The 25285-nt window shown below is 38.5% G+C and overlaps 1 protein-coding gene across 2 annotated transcripts in view; it reads left to right on the forward strand.

The window, feature by feature from the left end:
* LOC140906755 (desmocollin-2-like) overlaps nucleotides 1-21072 on the forward strand; it is a 38903-nt gene extending 17831 nt beyond the window's left edge. The window contains exons 7-17 of one of the 2 annotated variants that reach the window (XM_073331331.1): nucleotides 1790-1956; nucleotides 3389-3523; nucleotides 4687-4872; nucleotides 7173-7432; nucleotides 7539-7672; nucleotides 10056-10271; nucleotides 14848-15072; nucleotides 17012-17133; nucleotides 19419-19646; nucleotides 20518-20563; nucleotides 20646-20727. In XM_073331331.1, the coding sequence (XP_073187432.1) occupies nucleotides 1790-1956; nucleotides 3389-3523; nucleotides 4687-4872; nucleotides 7173-7432; nucleotides 7539-7672; nucleotides 10056-10271; nucleotides 14848-15072; nucleotides 17012-17133; nucleotides 19419-19646; nucleotides 20518-20553 (1709 nt within the window). In that variant the 3' untranslated portion in view covers nucleotides 20554-20563; nucleotides 20646-20727. Of the gene's footprint in view, nucleotides 1-1789; nucleotides 1957-3388; nucleotides 3524-4686; nucleotides 4873-7172; nucleotides 7433-7538; nucleotides 7673-10055; nucleotides 10272-14847; nucleotides 15073-17011; nucleotides 17134-19418; nucleotides 19647-20517; nucleotides 20564-20645 lie in introns of both variants that reach the window. The other variant, XM_073331330.1, reaches the window with a different exon arrangement.
* The last annotated feature ends 4213 nt before the right edge of the window (nucleotides 21073-25285 follow it).

The following is a 25285-nucleotide window of genomic DNA, read 5'->3' on the forward strand; positions in this document are numbered from 1 at the left end:
CTGCCTCTCCTTTTCCTTACTGGCCAGGAGCACAGGGTAGGGGTGTAAATTGCTTCACAAAAAGGGGATGAATTAACTTACTCTCTGTCCAGAATAATAGTGGGGAAGGGGTGGAGTTGTGACTGAGTCATGTTTCATTCTCCACTCTGCTCCTGAGGCAGTGCAGCTTCCTCTATTCTTACATCAGGCAGATTATGGGGTTACAGTCTAGACCTTTGAATATCAGCAGGACTATGCCTGGAGTACAGTGCTACTCATTGTATCAGAATTTAATCCTCAGTAAATGGATAAATCAAATTACAGTATTCCATGGGAGAAATAATTTGGATATATTTAAAGCTTTTCAGGAATGTTTCTGTGTTTGGGCTGTTCAGATACAAATCATTCATTGAAATCTGATCCTTTGTATTTCTGTTAAAGACCCTATTTACCTATTTTGTGTGTCTTCTCTGTCTGACGGCAATCATAAATAGAAATTTAAAAATTAATTAGGCAAATGCTCAGAAATAGAAAATACGAATTTACACTATTAGGTTTTCAATATGATTCAGGTCTTGTTTTTTATAGTAAACGGATGTGGTCAAGCTTCCACCTACTGGATGCTTGCCACGCTGCTGGGAGGGTATCCAAATGTTGAATCTCATGTGCCCCCTACTGTGCTGGTGCTGGGGAGAGTTTAGGTATCGTCCTGGGCTTTGGACCTCTCGGCATGCACTCTCTTGGCAGTCCAGTTGCCTCGGCCTGAAACTAGTGCTCTGTCTTCCAACTGTCACTAGTGGCTCAGGCACATTTCCTAGAATTCCACCAAAGGGGTGAGCCTTCTGGTTTACAGTTTACAACTTCAGGGATATGTGATAGTCAAAACAGACTGACAGCCTTTGCACAGGTTTCTAAACATTATTACTCTTTTTATATAGCCTGGGAGATATACACAAATCTAGACAAAATACAGTAGAACCCCATTTAATTGAGCATCCGTTATCTGGTTCTCCTTATTAACTGAGTCACGCAGGGCTGTCATCCACCCCAGGCAGCTGAGACACGCGCTGTTGTCTACCCTAGGATGACAGCAGAAGCCCTGGCCATCCATTCTCCTGTTTATCTGGATTTTTGGTTATCCGATCTGGCCCCAGTTCCAGTTAGATTATTGGGTTCCCACTGTAATAAACATTTGTATGCATTTTTCCTTGTCTCAGTTTCCTTACCACTCTGGTGAGTGCTTTGGCTTTGGGCAGAATATTCTACGGAGTCTAGGATCCTTCCTCTTCCTTCCCCCTCCCTTCCACTTTCCTGCACATGGCTTCTGATCCAGAATATGGAGTCTCTGGTCTCTTCTCCTGTGTCCCTGCTCTCCCTTTGATAGGTGACTCCCTGATCAGCCTCCGATGACCACAGACTTGATTAAAGCAGTTATCCTGGGTAGGAACTAGCCTATTGTCTAGAAGGCTTCCTTTTGATTAGTGGATCATACAGACTTAATGTGTCTCTGTTTTAGCCCTATACCACTACCCCCTTGGAATTCCAGCTCAACATGGAGGTAAAAGTATAAAGGAGAAGGCAAACAAGCAACACATTCAAAATGAAGTCTGTAGCTGGATAAAGATGTGCACGTGTGCGCACACACACACAATCAGAAATAGTACACGGATTCCCCCAACTTGTCACGTCATGTAAAGAAGCAACATCTGTGTGTTTCTATCTTATGTACAAATAAGTACCAAATGATTAGTTGAAACTGTTACTTGGGGGATTTTTGGAATTTAAAATTGATAATGTTGTGTATATACAGGTACAGTAGTTGGAAAAGTCATTGCAGAAGACAGAGATGAACTTTATACTCTGCACACTACCCTGAGATATCGAATTGTATCAGAACAACCGCCATTACCCAAAATGTTTTCTGTTCACCGTGAATCAGGTGTAATTACCACACTAACATCACAACTGGATAGAGAGGTAACCTTTATCTACAGCATTATATTTAGCTTCACTTCACGATTCTGTGAGCAGATATATACAGAGAAGTATGCAAGATTTTAATGAGACTAGAGAGGCACCATATATGATTTCAAATGGTCTCTAATGATTTAGAAGCAAGACTCTCCTGTAGCTTGGGGGAAAACACAGATGAACTGGAATCTGAACTCTTTTCTGCTTCCCTGACCCAATGTGAGTGTCAGTTTTGCTTTTCTGCTCCAATCTCTGAAGTACCTTGTCAGCATCACTTGACTGTGCTACTTGCAAACGGAGCAGCAGGTTCCTAGGCAAGCAACAAAGAGTGAAGAAACAGAGCAGTGGGGCTTAGGAGTGGACTATGTTAAAGAAGGCTGCAACATCCATACAGAAGGATATTGTGAAATAGCTATGCCCATCAATTTTCCCGGTGTAGACAAAGTCTTAGAAAAAGAATAATGTTGAGATTGTGGGTATTGTGAATGAGAAATATTGGGGTGATGGCCATGGAAAGTGAATCTTGAGAGTAGAGTACCATCACTTATTTCCTACAGATGAATGTGAAAAGTTTATGAAGCAAAGTTATCCCCTCTTCCCAATAAACCAAATTTAGCCCAGCAATTCTAGGGAGCCCTAATCTACCAGAGCCACTGTCTCTCGGGTGGTTTTTGGCATCTTACTGCTGTGACTCAAATTATTGTCCAGTTGAATGCTTTTTTCCCCTCCCCTCAATGATCCTATCTGGATGTGTAAGAGTGCTGCTCCTGCATTGTCAGACCTTGCTGACAAGCATGCCTTATCATATCAAGACTGATCACAGAAACATTTCCACTCTTTTACTCAAGGTGCAGCATGAGAGAGGTCAGCACAAGATTATGGAACTAAAAGATACACTGAAGGAAGCATCCTTTGTTTTTCTCTATCCATGAGTAGTTGGAGAAGAGAGTGGGCTCTTCAGCATAGTATAGACAGCATAGAAGAAACAGTATAGTATATGGGAAACTTTCCCACTACCACCCAACAATAGTGTATCAGACTATGTAGAACTCCTTGCTGCTTTTCCCAGCAGACAGGTGTGTGTGTGTGTGTGATGGGGAAGGCCTGGCTGCCGTGTGTGTGTGTAGGGAAGAGGAGACAATTGTGAGCGTAGGACATTATAGAGATCCTTCTCTGGCGTTCAACATGACTAATAGGTTTCTAGTAAAACTTTTTGAGCTCTGTGTGCTGCTTAGCCGCTGAAAAATATTTTACTTGTGTGTTTCACTGTTTTGTCTATTAAAAAAGCTGGTTGTCTTATTTCTTTTATCCTAGAAAATTACATGTTTAACATATCTTTAGAAAGAAGGGGGAGGGAAGTAAAGCATTTAATTCTACAATAAAAGTGACATGAATGTGAAAGTTTTATCTGTAACCATTTTTTTTGTTTGTTTTTCAGATAATAGACAAACATATAGTGCTAATTGAAGTACGAGATATGGCAGGTCAGCCTTTCGGTTTGTGCAATACAGGAACAGTTGTCATTAACGTTGGAGATATAAATGACCATGCCCCATATTGTGGCCATTCATCTGTAAGTGTGTTTGTTATTCTGCTGCTGTCACAATTGTGGGGTTGATTGCACCTCTGTCCCTTTCTGGATTCTGAGTGCATCCCTTGAGGGGTTAGGCCTCGTACCCTTACCTGTTTTGGAGTGGAATCTTGCAATTTTCCCACTCTTAGAGCAGAATCTGGTACAATACCCTGTCTTTGCCAACAGGCCCGATGAGAGTTCAGGCACCTGCTTGATCCTTTCTTTGGACAGCCTGCTAATCAGTGATGTATGTTGACCAACAGCCTTTTTACAAGAAGTATATTTATTAGCAAATGGAACACAGCATTAGATAAAACTGTTTCAAAACGATAAATAGTATACATGCATATTTACTTTCCTCTAATCTTATGCTTCATTACAAACTAAATTTAGATGGGTTTTTCTATGGAATTACAGGAAAAGAACAGACCCAATATACGTTTTTTCCAAGGAAACCAAGGAGCTCTTAGGATGCAGTCGGGACCCTGTTTGTTTCTCCAAGAGTGACTCTCCCAGACTGTTTATCCCTTTCCCTGTGTCCCTGGTCTCCAAATACCGTATTTCTCAACTATCTTTATTACAGGGCCTAGATGGGAAGTCTTTTTTTATTATCTCCGACTGGATTCTCCCAGTCATCCAAGCAGACCATCTAAGGGCTTGCCTACATAAGAAGTTTATACTGGTATAAGGAAAAGAGCGAAATTAAGCTGCTATAGTTATACTGGTATAACTCCTCACAAAGGACACTCTTATTCTGGTACAAGAGGGCCTTTTTCTGGTTTATCTCATGTCACTTTGGTAGCAGTTAAAACCTCACTACAGCAGCTTTATAGTTTAATGTTTTTGTTTGTTCTCTAAGCAATGCATTAAGTATTCCTTTTCAGGAAGGTGAAATTCTCTGGTTGAAATCTTATTTCCATTGACTTCACTTGGGCCAAGATTTCATCCAGAGAATTTCACCTACAATCACAGAAAGGGATGCTTAATGTTTCACTTAAAGAAAAACAAATAAACAAACCCAAGAACCAAAACCTCATGACCAAAGCTTTACACTGGCCGTTGGATTTAAGGCCTTGCATTTAAACACAATATAACTTTCTTTCCTGAACTATGTAATACTGTACTTTATATTTATTTAAACAATAGATAATATTTTATTTCAGTATGAAACAAAAGTACAGGAAAACCAAGTGAATGTGGAAATAATGAGAATTCCTTGTTTGGACAAGGATGAGCCTAACTCACCTGCCTGGAACTGTAGATTCAGCATTGTAAAAGGAAATGAAGATAACCATTTTGCTATTACAACAGATGGAAGAACAAATGAAGGGGTATTATGTGTTGTTAAGGTAAGCAAAGATGAAAACATCAACCAAAAGTCTGGGTGTTTTTTTTTTTTTTTTTTTTTTTTTTTAAACAAATCTAGTTTTCACTTTTTTGTTGTAGCTATAAATTCTGGTTAGTTAATAACACTTAATTATCTGTTGGATTTTGGCTCTGCTTCCTTCCCAAATTGAACAAAAAAATTCACCTGATATTTCTCTCGGGGTAGAATTTTTCTAGAAAATGTGTAGCAAATTGGACAACATGTTTAGTGAGATTTGATAAAATGTTTAGATGTATGTCCCTTTTTTTGAGTTTTCCTAATGTGTTTTGGGGATGGAGTGGAGTAATTCATTTTAATTCTGTAATAGCTAGGCCAAAATTCCACATTTTGGCTTAATCTAGTTTTGACAAGGAATGGTGCCTTTCACTAATTGAAACAGGACTACATCAACATGAACTTGGTACCTTTTTATTAGTTCACACCTGCAGGGTCTACATGGAGCAGTTAGAGCACAATGTTTGTGAGTGCCCTGCAATTCACATCCCGCCCCACACCCCTATAGTCCAGATTGTGGTGTCATGTAGACAAGCCTGTAAAGTGTACATTGAGACTAAGTACCTAAAGAATGTATAATACTAATGTATAGGTTTGCAGGTTCACATCCAGTTTTCTTAAGTGCTGATCTTTCTTCCATTTAAGTCAATGGGGGCTAGCTCAAGTTCTTAAGAGGTTCTCCTTTAAAAGATCATATAGTTTAATGGATTAAGTGAGGGCTTAAAACCAGGCAGTACTGAGTTCTTATACTATCTCTGCCAATGACTGCCCTTAATAACAACACTTTGGTCTTATCTAGCATAGTTCTTTACAAATGTTTCACTACGGTTCATAAAATTACTGTGAAGGAAGGAAATATTATCCTCCCATATTTTACAAATGGAAAACAGAAGCTTACGGAGTTTAAGTAAGCCATTCAAAGCAGTCACTTAACCTTTGTTTCTTAACTATCTGTGTAATTTGGAGTGTGTAGGTAAATGATTCTTGCCTTTCTACCTCTCTGTGGCTGTATACACCTTAGTTCCTGTATATGCTTAGGTCTGTAAAATAATATATAGGTATTATTTTACAGATAGGCAATACAAGACAAAGGGAGGATCACAATTTCTCCCAGGCAAGACCCTTAACCTCTCTGTCTCTCTGTACTTGGAAAATGTAAAGCTCTTATTACGTGCAGATAACTGTTACCTTCTACTCGCTGGCCCACACATGATAACATTTCTAACAATTCTGCAGTGAGGATTCTGTTTTAGCTTAAGAGTTAACACTATGCTTTCCTTATAATGTCCATACTTGCTGTATGGAACATGGCTTCATCATATTTGTCCTCTTAAAGAGGAGAATTTTTTATATTGGAAAGTGTGAGGTAATCAAAGCATTTCAAGAATGTGTTTTTTTTAATCAGCGTTTATCAGTATTTCTGCATGTGTAAAAGCAACCTGATATCTCTATTAGTGTTTATAAATGGGAGGCTTACAAGGTGAGATCCGCCATTAAAGACAGCCTAGACGCCATGTACAAAAAAAACCAAAACACTAGTCATGCCAGCTGCACTATAGGTTCAGAGGCTCTTACTGTTGAATTCTCACTAAGCACCTATATGCCTTTCTAATAGGAAAGGATTCTTGACTTGTGGCAACAGACAAGAAAGGTAGCAAGTATTCTAGGAAGAAAGTCAGGGCATGTCTACGCTTAGCAGCACAGCTATGATGCAGCAGCTATGCCAACATAGCGTAGACGCTTCGTACATCAATGAAAGGTGTGTTTCTACCAATGTAGGTAATCCACCCCTTCAAGAGGCTAGGTCAATGGAAGAATTCTTGGGAATTAAGTCAACCTAAACACAGCACTCAGGGTGCAAAATTGTCCACAGCCCTGAGTGGTATAGCTAGGGCAATCTAATTGTTAAATGTAGACCAACCAGGCCTCTGTTACAGAAATAAACATACTTAGTTTTCAAAGTAGCCCTTGAGGTGGAGAGAAGCCCAATAGAGTTACAAATATAACCTTGTTTTTTTGGTGCTGCTTATGCCATGCTAGGGATGCCACTTATTTAAGAAAAAGAAGCTGGTACTTAGCACTTCCTGAAAATCAAGCCCTTTTAAGGTTTCTCAGGTGGGACACCCAAGAATTGAGCACCCAAAATAATTAGTCCTTTTCTAAAATCATGACCATGTATGACTTGGTCTCTTTTTATTGTTAAAAACTGTGATGAGAAAATTTATAGCAGGTTTTGGTTAATTTAATAGACCTAAATTTATTTTACAGGGATTGGACTATGAAACCGCCAATCTGAGGATACTTGAGATTACTGTAGTTAATGAGATACCTTATGCAGTAGTACCATATTCAAGTGCACTTCCCCAGGGCATCTGTACTGTTAGAGTTATCGTAGTAGATGTTGATGAGGGACCAGTATTCAATCCTTGTTTGTTACATATAAGAATTGACGGATGCGCGACAGTTGGAACAGTGGTTGGCAAATACCTAGCAGAGGATCCAGAAACAGGAAATAGTGAAGGCATAAGGTATAAATAATTTTATTATACTAGTTTATTAAATATACAGCATTTTGGGGGATATGGGGAGATAAGCATTGTACAATTATTTTTTAAACACTTTTATTTTTACTAGCTATCGGATAGCACCTGGCCAATGCAGCTGGATCACCATTGATGAAAACTCAGGCGAGCTCAGAACTACTACACTTTTTGACAAAGATATGGCAGTCAGGCAATGCAATATTACCGTCCTTGCAATAGACCGAAGTGAGTACAAATGTTATATGTATAATCTGTTTGGTGTATAAATGAATCACACGTGCTCGTGTGCGCACACAAACATTCTCGGAACTGTGTCACATTAAACTATTTTTCCTCTAAACCTGCAGTTGATTGTAATGGAGACAGGCTTTTTACCATTGCATTTTTTTTGGGAGCGGTAATTCCCGTTCTCCAATAGGAGGAAAAGAATAACAATTGTTCACGGGGACTGGGAGTAGCTGTTCTAGTTTGAGCAACTGCATACATCTTTCAGGGCCAGATTTTCAAAAGTATTCATCACTCGCAATTGGGGCCAGATTTCAACAAGAGCTCAGTTCTCATTTAAAATACATTGATATTTATTTTGAAATATATTAAATCTGATACTTTCATTGGTGAACACTTTTTTTTTTTTCTTTTGATTTTGTTTCCTTCTCTATTCCCAAATAACCCTCCTCCCCACCAATCCCCTTGATGGTACAACAGACAGCCATGAGGTTGGCTGGAGGGGGCAGGGTGGAATCAGGATGTCATTCTGTAAATACAAAATCCCTGTAAAGCTTATTTTTAATCTTCTGTTTGATCCCTTGCAGTCTAACTAGGAAGCATATAAATTAAGAGCACTTTTAAGAGTAATTTTGCTTTACTGTTTTTTTTTCCCCTCTATAATATATTTGTTTTCTCTTCTCCAGTACCCTACTTAAGGCTAGATTCTGCAACTTTTCTCACAATAAGTAGTACTTACTCTTATTAGTAGTCCCTATTTTATCTGGGATTACTCACAGATAAGTACTACTCATGCTTAAGGGTTGCTGAATCAGGTTCTCACTCTAAAACTGATTTTGGTGTTGAAAATTAACATTAAAGGATTACACAATTTATGTGTACTCATCTGTATCCTTTTGTTATCCTAGGAAAAGACATCATTGAGATAAGCTAATGAAGTACCCTTTTTGTTTCCCAAATGCTTAGTGTCGCTAGTAGAAAAGGAGTACTTGTGGCACCTTAGAGACTAACAAATTTATTTGAGCAAGGCTTTCGTGAGCTGCAGCTCACTTGATCTTCAAGGTAAATTTAGTGATTGCAGCCCAAAGACTTAAATATTTTGGTGTGACAATATGAGTACTATTAGAGGCATTAGAACATGCATTTCATATTGAAAGCAAAAATGCATTGAACACAGTGTCAGGATCTAGCCCTTATCTGTTAAAATCTGAATGGGAATAAATTTAAAGTTCTTCACATTACTTTGTAAGCAGAACCTGTACTTAAAAAGTTTAACTAACTTTGATGCAATTGGATTACTCAAAATTTACAATTTAAGTTGCTAACTGTAAATGCAGTATATAACAGTGAGCAGATATATCTATAAAAGGAAGCAGTAAGAAATAATTTGACTTCAGCATTCTGCATATGCAAGTCCTAGTCATTTCTGTGGAGGTTACTAGATAACTTCAGGTGTTGACAGTGGGTCAGTTCAGCTAAGAGGAGGATTTTACTGGTGTTGGTGGCTGTTGTCATAGGTCTGTTGTATGGTGATGTGGCATTGCTGCATCCCATCACCAAAAGATGATGCAAGGGAAAGAGGAGGGACAATAGAAGAATTCTATGTGAAAGGAATTCACATTCCCAAGCAGGACCATAGCCAGCCAAACAAAGTGTGTGCACATCAACATGTGGAACTGTTTGACCCCTGCATCCTGGTGCACCAGTCTCCCACTTTTGTAAACACCATCGTTTAGGTTTGATCAGGATGGAGAATCTGTAATGATGTAAAAACAGATATTGGAGACTGGGGACAAAGGCAGAATTCTTTCCTACATGATTTTGAAATACACTGTGGAATAGCCTGCATTTTTAAAGATCTCATGACCATTCGAGACAAGGATTTATCATACAACCTATTTATGAATGATTCCTCTGTCTGTCTTCCCTAAAGTGGAGATAAAGCTCCCAAATGTAGGTCTCCCTGCTCCTTGCAGCTTTGTTTTTGGAAAGGTGGGTGTGGGGGGCAGCAAGAGGCAGATTTTTCTTTAGAGGAGCTGAGTAAGAGAATACCAATTGGAACACCTTTCCCCCCTCCTATCAGATGCTGCTATACCTGCTCCCAGAAATGCTGGGTCTTCTTTCTCCGCCCCCCCTCCCCCCCCCACCGGCAAGGCATCAGCTTCTGATTTCATTTCACAGTCCTCTGGCTATTGAGCCCTTGCATCAGCAGCCAAGGGGAAATCAGTGCTCCTATAAGCTAGGGGAGAGGTTGGGAAACTCCCCCTCTGCTTTTACTTTTAAATGCTGGGTACTAGCTTGGATCAGATGAAACCACGGAGTTTTAAAACGTGGAGAGCATTAAAAGTTAAACAGCACTGAAATTATTATTTCTGTCTCCTAGGTGGTAAAAGAGGTACTGGAACGGTGTTGGCTACTATAGATGCTTGCAACAGATATTACCCCATCTTGACTCCAAGAGACTTCATAATATGCAAAGACCGAAAACCAGTTTGTATTACTGCAGTCAATCCTAATGACTATCCCTATTCTGCACCTTTTAGATTTGATATTTCTGACAGGAGTGTGGGTTCAGGATGGCAAACAGTACAACACGATGGTATGCAATATTGTGTATTCTTTTTAAAAACAAGAATTATTAATAGTATTAATTGCCAGATTTATTGTATCTTTTTCAGTAAGCAGACTTGTGCTACTTCTTTGTATTTTTTGACATACTTACAATAAGTATTTGGAGATTATTCATAGCATACCAGAGTCGCAGAAAGCGTGCAAACACTCAGGAAGTAGCAAAACAAGAAAGAAACCAGAATGATCAAATAGAAAGGTAGGGTTTTTTTAACCTAAAAGATATCCTTCAGAAAATGGAAGTCCGAGCAATAAAAAGGAACAATGCAGGCAAAAAGTATGTAAGTTAGGAGGACTAAAAGCAATTTTGAAGAGCAAATAGCCAAATGTCTGAAAACAAATAGGAAGATTTTTAAATATAAGCAAGAAAACTGTAAGAGGTGGGTCTGTTGGATTACAACGGAGTAAAGGGGACACTTAAGGGAGAATAAGGACATGGCAGAAATGCTACATTTCTTGGCATCACTCTTCACCAAATGAGGAAGTTAGGGAACCACCTACTCCAAACTAGGGCCAGATTCAAGTTTCCTTTGTAACCCCCTAAACAGAACCCTCTATACAGTCCAGCATTGCCCCTGACGTGCAGCCCAGTGCTGCCCTCCTGCACAGCCCCCATCTGAGGGTACCTGGAATAGAAAATAGATGGAAAGGCACTCCAGAGAGCTCTGTGCTCCAGTTATTCTGGCTTTGGAATAGCCCATTTGCAACAGTGGGGAAACACCTGTAAGTTACAGCAGATACAGGGGAAGCTCTAACTACTCTGAGAGCCACGCTGGCACCTTGACCAACCCAGAAATAGGAAGGTGCAGAGGTGGATGGTGTCTTCTGAGAGGCACAGCACAGAATCTGAATCCCACTCTTTTCAGATAATAAAGATGAGATTAAAGTGTCAAAAGAGGAGGTGATGGAATAAAGTGAAAAACACAACAACAAAAGTCACCAGAAATGGATGGTTTTTAAGAATGACATGGCCAAGCTGCTAACACAGATATACACTATCTCTTTAAAATGAACGGTTATGCTGGAGGATTAGAAGGTACAGCATGTTATACTGGAACTAGTCAAAAACAGATGGAAAAAATTGCAGACCTGTGTTTTTCCCTGATTTATTTCCTGTGTTTCAACATCTGTAAGATCCAGCCTTTTCTCTCTCTCCCTCCCCCTCTCTTCCCCACCCCCCAAGACATCTATAATTCTTGTTCAGGCCCTCACCACATTCTTTAAGTACTACAACCTCCTCCTCTCCAGTCTTCACAAATGTCACATTGCCCTACTTGTATGCATTCAAAATGCTGTCCCAATGATCATTTTCCTAGTTTGTCATTTCAGCCATTCCCCCCTCTTCCCCTTTTCTCATCTCTCTCCTTCTCCAGTAAGTCAGACACAAAAATTACTTGTCTTCACTTAAGACCTTTTACTTTAGACCCTTTCTGGTCTATCTCACCCTACCTATAAATCTTATTCATTTATTGAGATGTCTCTTTCGGCCTCCATTCTCCCAATAAGGAAGGGTTGCCCATTTTTGTCAGATTTTCCAACAAACACATTTGTGGATTTGGAATTAATTGAGAAACTTAACAGTAGCAAGTCACCGGGACCAGAAGGCATTCACCCAAGAGTTCTGAAAGAACTCAACTGTGAAATTGCGGAACTATTAACTATGGTTTGTAACCTGTCCTTTAAATCGGCTACTGTACCCAATTGACTGGAAGGTAGCTAATGTAACGCCAATATTTAAGAAGGTCTCTAGAGGTGATCCTGGCAATTACAGACCGGTAAGTCTAATGTCAGTACCGGGCAAATTAGTTGAAACAATAGTAAAGAATAAAATTGTCAGACACATAGAAGAACATAAATTGTTGCGCAAAAGTCAACATGGTTTCTGTAAAGGGAGATCATGCCTTACTAATCATAGAATATCAGGGTTGGAAGGGACCTCAGGAGGTCATTTAGTTCAACCCCCTGCTCAAAGCAGGACCAATCCCCAATTTTTGCCCCATATCCCTAAATGGCTCCCTCAAGGATTGACCTCACAACCCTGGGTTTAGCAGGCCAATGCTCAAACCACTGAGCTATCCCTCCCACCTAATCTATTAAAGTTCTTTGAGGGGGTCAACAAACCTGTGGACAAGGGGGATCCAGTTCATAGAGTGTACTTAGGTTTCCAGAAAGTCTTTTACAAGTCCATCACCAAAGGCTCTTATGTGAATTTAAGTTGTCATGGGATAAGAGGGAAGATCCTTTCATGGATTGAGAACTGGTTAAAAGACACAAAAGGTAGGAATAAATGGTAAATTTTCAGAATGGAGAGGGGTAACTAGTGGTGTTTCCCAAGGGTCAGTTCTAGGACCAATCCTATTCAGCCTATTCATAAATGATCTGGAGAAAGGGGTAAACAGTGAGGTGGCAAAGTTTGCAGATGATACTAAACTGCTCAAGATAGTTAAGACCAAAGCAGACTGAAGAACTTCAAAAAGATCTCACAAAAAAAGTGATTGGGCAACAAAATGGCAAATGAATTTTAATGTGGATAACTGTAAAGTAATGCACATTTGGAAAAAATAACCCCAGCTATACATACAATATGATGGGGGCTAATTTAGCTACAACTAATCAGGAGAAAGATCTTGGAGTCATGCGTGGATCGTTCTCTGAAGATGTCCGTGCAGTGGCAGTCAAAAAAGCAAACAGGATGTTAGGAATCATTAAAAAAGGGATGGAGACTATATTATTGCCCTTATATAAATCCATGGTATGCCCACATCTTGCGTACAGATGTGGTCCCCTCATCTCAAAAAAGATATATTGGCATTAGAAAAGGTTCAGAAAAGGGCAACTAAAATGATTAGGGGTTTGGAACGGGTCCTATATGAGGAGAGATTAAAGAGGCCAGGACTTTGCAGCTTGGAAAAGAGGAGACTAAGGGGGAATATGATAGAGGTATATAAAATCATGAGTGGTGTGGAGAAGGTGAATAAGGAAAAGTTATTTACTTGTTCCCATAATATAAGAACTAGGGGTCACCAAATGAAATTAATGGGTAGCACACTTAAAACAAATAAAAGGAAGTTCTTCTTCACTCAGCGCACAGTCAACCTGTGGAACTCCTTGCCTGAGCAGGTTGTGAAGGTTAGGACTATAACAGGGTTTAAAAGAGAACTGGATAAATTCATGGAGGTTAAGTCCATTAACGACTATTAGCCAGGATGGTAAGAAATGGTGTCCCTATCCTCTGTTTGTCAGAGGGTGGAGATGGATGGCAGGGGAGAGATCACTAGATCATTACCTGTTAGGTTCACTCCCTCTAGGGCACCTGGCATTGGCCACTGTCAGTAGACAGGATACTGGGCTGGATGGACCTTTGGTCTGACCCAGTATGGCCATTCTTATGTTCTTTCTCCAGTGCCTACAAGGAACTCCCCGTAAACGTTCTCAAAGCCATTTCACGTTTCCTCCTTCAAACTCTCCTGTACAATGATAACTACAAAAATTTGACTGGTTAGGCACGCCTTTTGATGCTGTTCCCAATCATCGCATTGTTACCTTGAGGGGCATCAAATTTAAAACTAACAACTTTGTATTGTGTATCTGTTTCCTTTTAACATGTGAAACTCACTGCCACAAGGTATTAATGAGACCAAGAGTTTGGAGGGATTAAAAAGTGATTAGAAATTTATATTAAAAAAAATCCAGAGTTTCATTAGACAAACTGAAATATTTTAGAAGGGATATACATTTTCATGTCTCAGGGTAAAGCCAGCCAGTAACCGATGGGAGTTAGGAAGAAACTTCTCTAGTGGGCATCTTCCTCGTTGTTGTCCAATATTGGTTTCTTGCATCTTGCTGTAAGGCATGTAAGACATCTTTCTGTAAGACCACTCATTACCAGAAAAAAGATACTGAACTAGGACAGCTCATCTGATTGATTATGGCAGTTCCCATGTTAAGGAATGGAGGAAGAAGTTAATTAGCTTCTGTTTCTTTAATAGAAAAAGACAACAGAATGTCCCTTCATCAGGAGCACAGGCTGGCATCTTCACTGTGAAAACAAATATAATTTTAAATCGGTAAAACTGAAAACAAACAGTAACAAAACCTACCAAAGTTTCATACTAGGGACCTTCAGAAGAGGACAATTCAGCTCTCACTTTTCATTTCCTGTTCTTAATCATCAACAAAGTATACTTAGAGAAGGGGTGTAAATCTTAGAAATATTTTTTGTTGTCCATGTCAGTGATAAAACTTAACTGTATGGTACAGCACAGAATAACTGCTTTCCTATCCAGTAACTGAAAGCTAGAGAATTAAGCTCCGATCCTGCAGTGAGGTTTCTGTGGGCAGACCCTTACCCCTGTACAGTGTCTCACCTACTTCATTTAATACACCAGTGGCTTCAGCGGGTCTTTATGTATTTAGGTGATATAGTCCACCCACGTGGATTCCTTTGCAGGGCTGGAGCCTTTAGAAATTTCCTTTGCATCAGTTACAGAGAAAAGGTAACAATTGTTTTAACAGTCAACATTACATTTGTTTTGTCTTTTTTGCAGCTAAATCTATGTATCTTTCACCAAGGGATGGTATTCCATTTGGAATATATACAATTCCTATCAGCGTGAGGGATAATGCAGGAAGACAAGGAACAAGTGTGGTTAAAGTTAACTATTGTGATTGTATTACTCCAAGTGATTGTGGTTTTGTCCGACAAAATGCAGCTGTTACTCTTGGTGTATGGGCCATCCTTGCAATGATTCTGGGATCACTATTACTGCTATGTAAGTATGTTGGTACTTTTATATGAAATGCAAAATATTATCTTTTTAAAATTAGATACTAGAGTCTGTTTCAAAATTGATACTGCCTCTTCTATTAAGATTCTTACATAGCCTGCATCACCATAGTATCTGAGCAACTTCCAGAACTGTGTTAAATGATGTGACTAATATTTGTCACTTGTGGTTCTTTTCTTCTCTCTTCTTCCCTCGGGGGAGAGTTAATGTTGGGATTTTGTATAGCTATTTTTAGGGCTGTCAAGCAATTAAAAAAATTAATCACGATTAATCACGCTGTTAATAGAATACCATTTATTTAAATATTTTTGGATGTTTTTCTGTTTTCAAATATATTGATTTAATTACAAAACAGGATACAAAGTGTACAGTGCTCACTTTATATTTTTTATTACAAATGTTTGCACTGTAAAAAACCAAAAGAAATAGTATTTTTCAATTCCCTCATTACAAGTACTATAGTGCACTCTCTTGATCATGAAAGTTGAACTTGTGGGAGATAATGTTGCCTCCTTCTTGTTTACAATGTCACGTGAAAGTCAGAAAAGGCATTCGCATGGCACAGTTGTAGCCAGCGTCGCAAGATATTTACGTGCCAGATGCACTAAAGATTCATATGTCCCTTCTTGTTTCAACCACCATTGCAAGGACATGCGTCGATGCTTATCACGGGTTCTGCTGGATAACAATCCAAAGCAGTGCGGACTGGTGCATGTTCATTTTCATCATCTGAGTCAGATGCCACCAGCAGATGGTTGATTTTCTTTTTTAGTGGTTTGGGTTCTGTAGTTTCCTCATCAGAGTGTTGCTCTTTTAAGACTTCTGAGACCATGCTCCACACCTTGTCCTGCTCAGATTTTGGAAGGCACTTCAGATTCTTAAACCTTGGGTTGAGTGCTGTAGCTATTTTTAGAAATTTCACATTGGTAACTTCTTTGAGTTTTATGAAATCTGAAGTGAAAGAGTTCTTAAAATGAACAACATGTGCTGGGTCATCATCCAAGACTGCCATAACATGAAATATATGGCAGAATGCGGGTAAAACAGAGCAGGAGACATACAGTTCTCCCCCCAGGAGTTCAGTCACAAATTTAATTAATACATTACTTTTTTAACTAGCGTCATCAGGATGGAAGCATGTTCTTTGGAATGGTGGCCGAAGCATGAAGGGGCATTCAAATGTTTAGCATATGTGACATGTAAATACCTTGCAGTGCTGGCTACAAAAGTGTAATTCAAATGCCTGGTCTCACTTTCAGGTGACATTGTAAATAAGAAGCGGGCAGCATTATCTCCTGTAAACAAACTTGTTTGTCTTAGCAATTGGCTGAACAAGAAGTAGGACCGAGTGGACTTGTAGGCTCTAAAATTTTACTTTGTTTTGTTTTTGAGTGCAGTTATGTAACCAAAAAATCTACATTTGTAAGCTGCACTTTCATGATAAAGAGAATGCACTACAGGACTTGTATGAGATGAACTGAAAAGTAGTATTTCTTTTAGCATTTTTACAGTGTAAACATTTGTAATAAAAATAATATAAAGTGAGAACTGTACACTCTATATACTGTTGTAATTGAAATCAATATATTTGAAAATGTAGAAAAACATCCACAAATATTTAATAAATTTCAATTGGTATTCTATTGTTTAACAGTGCGACTGAAGCTGTGATTAATCCTGATTGATTTTTTGTGAGTTAATTGTGTGATTTAAGTGCGATTAATCGACAGCCCTAGTTTTTGCACACCAGAATATTTAGAGGTTTCAAATTTGCCAGTCACTAATCGCACTTAGTATTTTATCTCCAGACACAAATCCTAGTACTTTATCAATACGGGACTGTGCACATATTCCTCTCAGACATATACAAAAATCCAGTACCTTATGCTCAAGATGCTTTTTCATTTTATTTTCCCTTATGTAGTAATCCTGATTACACTTTGCGGCTGTTATGGCACGGGGGCAGTGAGTAAACATGTGACTGATGATTTAGCTAATCAGAACTTAATTATATCAAACACAGAAGCACCAGGAGAAGAGGTGATGGTGAGTTGTGTGTGTATTTATTTAACTGTAGGAACATGTAATGAAGATATTGTAGTTAACACAGTATGACATGGAGACGCTTTGCAAATTTGTGAATCAGCGAGTAAGTGAAATAATAAAAAGCTAGGATAATGCATTAGTAAATGTATTCATTTGAAAAGCATGGTTTAATTTTTAAATAGAGGGATGGGTTAAATAGGAAAAGGAGCATGGGGCTCAACTCTTGATGAGGTGGGGGTGTAGCAGAGGGAGACCCGGACAGGCTGTGTGGACATAGACAAAAGAGTCTCATAACTAGGACACACTCTCCTCCATAACCTGGAATTAAATCCAGAAATCCTGAGTCCTTACACATTCCCCTGCTGTAAGCAAGTATATGAGAAATGCACTGGCAAATTCTCCCTCTCCCCCACCTTTGGTGGCTGGTCCGTACAGGGGATAACGGCGTGTAACTGCTATCAGTTACTCTGTTAGCTCAGATGGTTAAAAGAACATTTAAAGTTGTAAAATCAAGCACTCAAGTTTGAAAATGCCAGAATTGCAAGGGGAACATTCATTTGGCAAAATGGCAAAGTCACTAAACACCTGAAAAAAGAAAAGGAGTACTTGTGGCACCTTAGAGACTAACCAATTTATTTGAGCATGAGCTTTCGTGAGCTACAGCTCACTTCATCGGATGCATACCGTGGAAACTGCAGCAGACTTTATATACACACAGAGAATATGAAACAATACCTCCTCCCGGCCCACTGTCCTGCTGGTATACCGTGGAAACTGCAGCAGACTTTATATACACACAGAGAATATGAAACAATACCTCCTCCCGGCCCACTGTCCTGCTGGTACAGTGGGCCGGGAGGAGGTATTGTTTCATATTCTCTGTGTGTATATAAAGTCTGCTGCAGTTTCCACGGTATGCATCCGATGAAGTGAGCTGTAGCTCACGAAAGCTCATGCTCAAATAAATTGGTTAGTCTCTAAGGTGCCACAAGTACTCCTTTTCTTTTTGCGAATACAGACTAACACGGCTGTTACTCTGAAACCTAAACACCTGAAGCATCTTAAAGCTGGGCTCATGCTGCTGTAGTAGCACGGCTACCACCATGGGAACACCTAGGAGCTGCCAGAGCAGTTGTGCCATTGGAGATAGGAAAAAAGAGCCAAGACTCATCCCTGACCTGACACAGTTTCAGTAATCTGCAACACCCGCACTTTCCAGGAGGCCAGGAGGGAAGGGGCGCAGAGAGGAGAAGAAAAACCTGACCAGGTTCTCCTCTTCCCCCTCCAAAAAAAATCAAAAACCCTAAATTGCCATGGCTTAGCCTAGTTCCCCTTCTTGGGACACTATATGCAGGGAAGGAGCTCCCCAAACTGATTGTGTGAGTGGAGGGATGAGTTGGAGGGGAGGTGAGAACTGAGCCAGGGCTCTCCACACCCAGCCACCCTCAGACTCAGTCTATCCCCCTCTGTGGAATAAGTCTTCTGCTGCTACCTAATGTTTGCTCAAGTAATATCAGTCCATGCTGAAGGCTCTGGATTCAAATCATAATCATGCATTATTAGGGTGTATGGTGAGGTGTTACAGTAGCAGTTTTTTCCTATTAAAAATTTAATGACATTAAAAATGTTAAAATGTTACTTAGGTTTCAAAAAGTTAGGAAATGTCAGATTTATGATTGCCTGTGTAACTTTAAACTGGCCTCCTTGTGCCTAGGCATTGCAAAAGTCTTTAATTATGTGATCATATACAATTTTTTTCTACAGGACTCCAGCCTCATTCAGTGCAAAGACTGAAATGCCCAAGGGAACAGAATGAAGGTTGCACAAGCAACTATAAATTTGGCTTTGCAACTTTAGTGCTTGACTTTACAACCTAACATTATTTTATTTATGTATATTTTATTTATGTAACTTTATAGTATACTAGCAAATGATCTATAATATGAAAGTATCTGAGTGCTTTTCGCTTCTCAAAGTAGTCCTTGTAAGAGGCTCTCTAAACTATGTGCATATAAAGGCCATCAACTGCCCATGATTTATGCACAAACTTTTTAGGCATCAGTGAGAGTGCTGAGCATGGATTCAGTACAATACTGTATGCACACAGAATGAGACATTTCAGTTTAAGCACTGACCGTTTCCAAGTCTTGTATCCTTTTTGAAGTGATATGTCCGAAAGCAAAGGTGATAAAGAAAAGGAAATATTTCTTTGTTAGAAAAATTTACACCTGGAGTATTTTGGTAAGATTTTCCCCCCCCACCCCCACTATTATCTTTGCTTTTAGGATCCAAATATAATTCCTCTACAAGCTGCAACTGTAAATTCTTGTGATCAAGGGGTTGGCATGGGCACAATAAGACATGAAGTAAAAACTGGGGGACAGAGTTTTGAAATGTCCAAAGGAGGACATCAGACCATGGAATCAGTCAGGGGATATGGACAGTCCACGATGGAACAAGGCAGATACTCATGCTCAGAATGGCAGAATTTCATGCATTCTCGTCTAGGTGAAGTAAGTATTTTAATATTTGTCTCCAGTATCCTGCTGTTTGAAATTACGACAGTTCCCATTCCTTCCCCCCCCCACCCCCGTGCATGATTGTTAGACCACTTTTTGAACAAAACGAAGACAATCATTTAACTATCTCCAATTACCTCCAAAGAGAAACACACCAAAACAGTTTTTAAGCAGAACTATTACTTTCCATTTAGAACGAGACTGGTGTGTGTGTGTGTGTGCACAGATGTACTTGCTTTTGGTCTAACTGTCCATTGTACTGATTTTATCTAAATGCTTCCAAGTGATAAAATTTAAGGCCTGATGTATGTGGTGGACGTATTGCTGTGCAACATTAGAAAATGTATGTACACCATGAACTGAAAACCCAAGTTTTATGTATAGGGCTCTACCAGTTTCCCGGCTGTGAAAAATGTGTCACGGACGCTGAAATAAGCCCTTCCCTGTGACTCTGATCTTCCCATGCTACTGGGAGTGCTCCAGGCTGGGGAGTGACAGGACTTGTCCATCCCCTGCACGGCTGCTCAGGGAAGGGAGAAATGAGATCAGACCCACCTCCTGGGTACCTTTTGGGTTGGGACCCCTATGGTTACAACACCATGAAATTTCAGATGTAAACATCTGAAAACATAAAGTTGACCAATTTTAAAATTCTCTGGCTGTGAAATTGATCAAAATGGACTGTGAATTTGGTAGGGCCGTATTTGTGTAAATCATGCTTTTAATCTTGTTTTCAAATGGATTTAATTGTTTAACAGGTTTCTTCACATTTTATTGTGTGTGATCACTAGAAAATGATTTTTGTTAAATACTTATTTTATAGTATGAATGATATAGACCAATCATGTGCATTTTTTGTATGTAGGAACCCATTAGAGGACACACTCTGATTAAAAATTAAACAATGAAAGGTAAATCAAAAATTATTTTTATGCCATATGTTTAGGATAACAGTTTAAGAAAACTAATAGTATGTTTTTTCTTTTTATGCAGAAGGTGTATATGTGCAGACAGGATGAAGAAAATAAGCATTCTGAAGACTATGTCCTTCCATATAACTATGAAGGAAGAGGATCATTGGCTGGTTCTGTAGGCTGCTGCAGTGATCAGCAAGAAGAGGAGATGCTTGACTTTTTAGATCAGCTGGAACCCAAGTTTAGGACATTAGCAGAAACATGTGTAAAGAGATAAATGTGCCTGTCAGAGTACTGAAATCTGTAAATAAATGGTATTGTCATGCTTCTCAGAGGATAGATATTTTTAAACTTGAATGTAGCCGATTCTGTGTTTTATTTTTTTGTTTTTTTTCTTCCTTCATGCTAAGGGAAGTGGTTTACAAAATATATTTAGGGTTGTTATAAGGATGTAAATCCTGCATTAATTCAGCAGTATATAATAGATTTTTGACCTGTACTCATTACCTATGCTTTAAAGTTTATATCTTAGGTGTTTCTTTTAAAATGATGTGAATACAATAATATTGCATTCTACTTAGCATTGTATTTTCTATTGTGTTTACTTTTAATACAAGACTAAGTGTATTCCTTATTTTAAGTATTCAAATTTTTTCTTCTGTTTGGCTTGAGAGGTGGAAAGCTTTATTTCATTCATCCTTTTTCTTAGGAAAAAATAGTGTATATCAAAATAACTAGTTTTAATGTCTTAGCTGTACAAATTGAGATCCAAGACTTAAATTTTACAAGTAAAATTTCAGACCAAGATACTAGAGGATTACATTGGAAGAAATTTTGTTGGATGGAAAACAAAAAGAAAAATGAAAAACCAGTATGTATTGTATATACGTTACAATATTCAAAAATATATTTCCTCCTATTGGACTAGTGCCCACCAAATGTACTATTCCAAGGGATGTAGATAAGTATTGTATGTAAGTACTTTAAGTAATACACTTGGAGATCATGAATTCAGCATATAGGGATAACTATTGTAATGCAAATGAAGTACAATAGACACCATATCTTGAACTCCAAGAGCATTACTTATCGTCTTGTTCTAGATATAATTTGTTCCTCAGCTGTTTGAGCTTCACTATAACCACATCAGAGATGGTGAATATTTCCTAAAGTTTTATACAATGTGGCTACTCATGCCTACTGTAAAATTCAGGTTAGGTCTGTGTCGCTGGAGAAAAAAGGACCCCAAGGCAAAGGAGGCAGTGACAGCTTTATTTTTAATCGTATTATGGAATCGGTCATTTCTTTCTGTGAGCAGAACTGACAAAATATAGCATAAAACTGGACACAGACGGCATTGACGAATTTTTCTTTAAAAAAATTCAAGTATGATGCCCACTGTTGTGGACGGTAAATATCCTACTATTTATTAATATGAGGAGTTTACAAATATAGACCCTTTAGGAAAATGAACAATTATATTGCACAAGCATAATTAAAGTTGACATATTAAAATACTTTAACACTGTATATAAGATTGTGACCTCATGATTGTGATAGTAAGATATAAACCACCAGTTCCTGAATTCAGTAAGTCTTCAGCTGGTTAATATTTGCTATACTGGGTAAATTATTCATCTTTTCTGTGCTCCCAAGATTCTTTTGTGCATTAAATAAATTTCCCTTTTATTATTTAAAAAAAAGAGAAACTTAAGGGTCTTTTGTTTTTTTTTCTAATGCTGCTTTTCGGAGTTGCTCTGTAAACACGTGCCTTAGGATGGAAATTGTTTTTAACCTGTATTATATGATTTTTTTTTTTTTAAACAAGTTATCCATGACAAAGGGTCATGTTGCTCTGAGTCTGTGTGGAGAACTGCCATTGATGACCATGAGAATTCCACACATGAATACAAGTCAGTGCAAAACCCTAATTGTCTAAAGAATTGCAAAAGGTAGATACAAAGCTTTACACTTTAAGTAATATTTTATCTATCAGACTGTAAGTAGACTTCAGAATATTTCTAATAAGACCTAATTGTGATAGTCTTCACAAGGATGAAAATGTTCAAGGTATTCTAGATTATCAGTAGTGTGTTTCAGTGCAGCTGAATTTACACTGAGCAATGTCTGCTGCCAACACTAAAGGCAAGACCATCACTGACATCAAAGATTTTAATAAGATCGAAGGTATTCTGAACTAATCTTGTTACAGTAAAAGTAAATCCTGATGGCATTGCTACTCACCCACACCAGTGAGTTTCTTTGTATATTAAGGGCCAGGTCCTCAGCCAGTATAAATTTGGCATATCTCTATTGATGCAAATGGAGCTATGAGCCTCACACCAATTGAAGATGAGGCCCTAAGGGACTTAGTATTAGCCTCTCTGTTTTCATATACAGTATCTTCAATGTTAGGTGTAGATATTTTAAGATGACTTGATTTCCTCCCCCCTTTAGAATCTTTTATTTTTTTTAGCTATAAGAAAGCCTTTGACTCATGAGGGTCCATGGTAAATGTAACCACAAACAAAAACCCAACCCACCAGTCGTTTATAAAACACTGGATATAAAAAGTAAAATTCCAGAACTATGTTTTCATTATTCAAGAAGACACCAGAACAGTACTCTGTTTAAAAATCAGGGTCCAAAAATATTCATCCTTGGTGTGACTTAATTGAGTGTATTGGAGCCAAAAGCATGTTACCCATCTAATTTACATTCACCATTTATCCTGTTTGATTATTTTGTACATTTTTACTCAGCTTGGACAATTCAATTAAAATGAGTCAGTTTCACTTGTACATTGCTGCATGCATTGCTTGAATAGCAGGTGAATGTTTAAATCCAAATAAACCATTTTCCATTGACATTACTATTCATTTTTTGTCAAGTATTTTTGTTACTACCAAGCCTAAATGTGGTGCCATCGCTACCTAGTAGTGTTCCCATTACATTTGGTAACCTTATGCTAAAAACGGGAATAGCCTAAACTAGGAAAATAACTTTAAAATAGATTGTCTAATCTAATTTGAGAATTTGTATAAACCGTAAGATTTATAAATCTTAAAACACTTAACTATTAAAAAAAAATTGCACTAAGCACACATTATTTGAAAATGTATACTTCACTGATTGTTACTGTCTTGGATGACTTGTTCTCTCCAACTAGGTAATTTCAAAAACTGTCTAGTTGCATAAACATTATCTTGTTTAATGTCGTCTTTTAAAAAAATTGTACAACAGTGAGTAATAAAGTGGATTTTTGGAAAATAAAAAGACTGCAAAAGTAGTTCATTTCTTGAATACTAGAAAAAGAACCGATGTAGACCTGAAGTTGCTATAGATTTTAAGCCTTGTCCACACTGAACTAAGGACAGTGTTGCTAGAACCTTTTCTGTAACTACTGTGTCCAAGTGATATTTTTCTTGCGGAGATCTGCTCTAGTCAAACAATGCTATTTACTACTCCCTGGGATATTCTGTGCTAGATGTTTTTTTTCTTTTTTATAATTGTGACATCAGTTTCTTTTTATATTTATCAATTTAATTTCACAGTTGTGGGAAATTATTTAATGACAGTAGATGTTGAGATTCAAAAAGTTAAAGCTTTGTAACTGTTCAAACACAAATTCTCAACCTCATGTAAACATATACACAGTCAACAGACTTAAAGGTCTCAAGCAACTTTTTTTCTTAATTCTGTGAATTTTGATGATTAGCGGTGGAAATGTTTTTTAATCAGTTGTCGTGTGTATAGGTAAATTGACATTTACTGATAAATCTAATCCTTCCAAGCATCTGTAGCATAGATTGTGCTAGCCTGTAACATGGTCGTGTGTGGGAGGAGGGAATGAAACTCAGTTCACGCTCGTAAGGGAAGTGGAGATAGTAGCATGCCAGCAGCAACTGTATTTAAACATGGTGGTTGTTAGTACTACACTCCAAGGCTGTACACATTTATACAGTAGGTGACTTCATATGTGAACAGGCTATTGATTGCTGAAAGTATCAGATGGTACATAACACCTGATCATCCATAACCATTCTCACTAAAATCATTTAATTTCATTTTTTCCCACATATCCTTTGAGAATATCTCTTTGCACTTACCTTGTTTAATTAGAATATATTATATAAAACAAAAAATTGAAGGTCAAAATATGACTCGGAGCCCCTGGCTTGGGAAGAGCACCAGCTGCTCTGATGGCAGTGGAAGGATACATTACAGTTATGTCTATGTAAGGCATAATACCCCTAGGGATATTTTTAAGTAAGTGTGGCCTGCCCTACTCCCAGTACTCACCTTCTAGTACTTCTCTCTACAGAGGTGGGGAGGGATAAGGTCCCAGCCACACTACTCCTCTACTCATGTAGGCCCTCTCTGGAGCGGTGATTACTGCTGGCAACACTAGCTGGCCCATTCTGGGCACTCCTGATTGGAGCACACGCATTATGGCATGGATATGCTGGGTGGAGGGGACTCTCCACATCTTCTCTTGCACTTGCACAAAACCAGATATAATTTGGCTTTAAGTTTACAATTTGGGTCATATGCCGTTCATTTGAGGGAACTGAGCAGTGGCAACACTACAGCCTGGACTGGACAGAGAAAACTGCACAAGGAGCTTGTAATTCATATTCTAGAATTGTAACATAGCTAGACATTTTGCCTGAAACATAACTCATTTTAAAAGGGGAGGAGGAACACGTGAAGAGAGAA

Source organism: Lepidochelys kempii, chromosome 2, assembly GCF_965140265.1.
Source record: "Lepidochelys kempii isolate rLepKem1 chromosome 2, rLepKem1.hap2, whole genome shotgun sequence".
In the NCBI taxonomy this organism is placed as follows: domain Eukaryota; kingdom Metazoa; phylum Chordata; order Testudines; family Cheloniidae; genus Lepidochelys; species Lepidochelys kempii.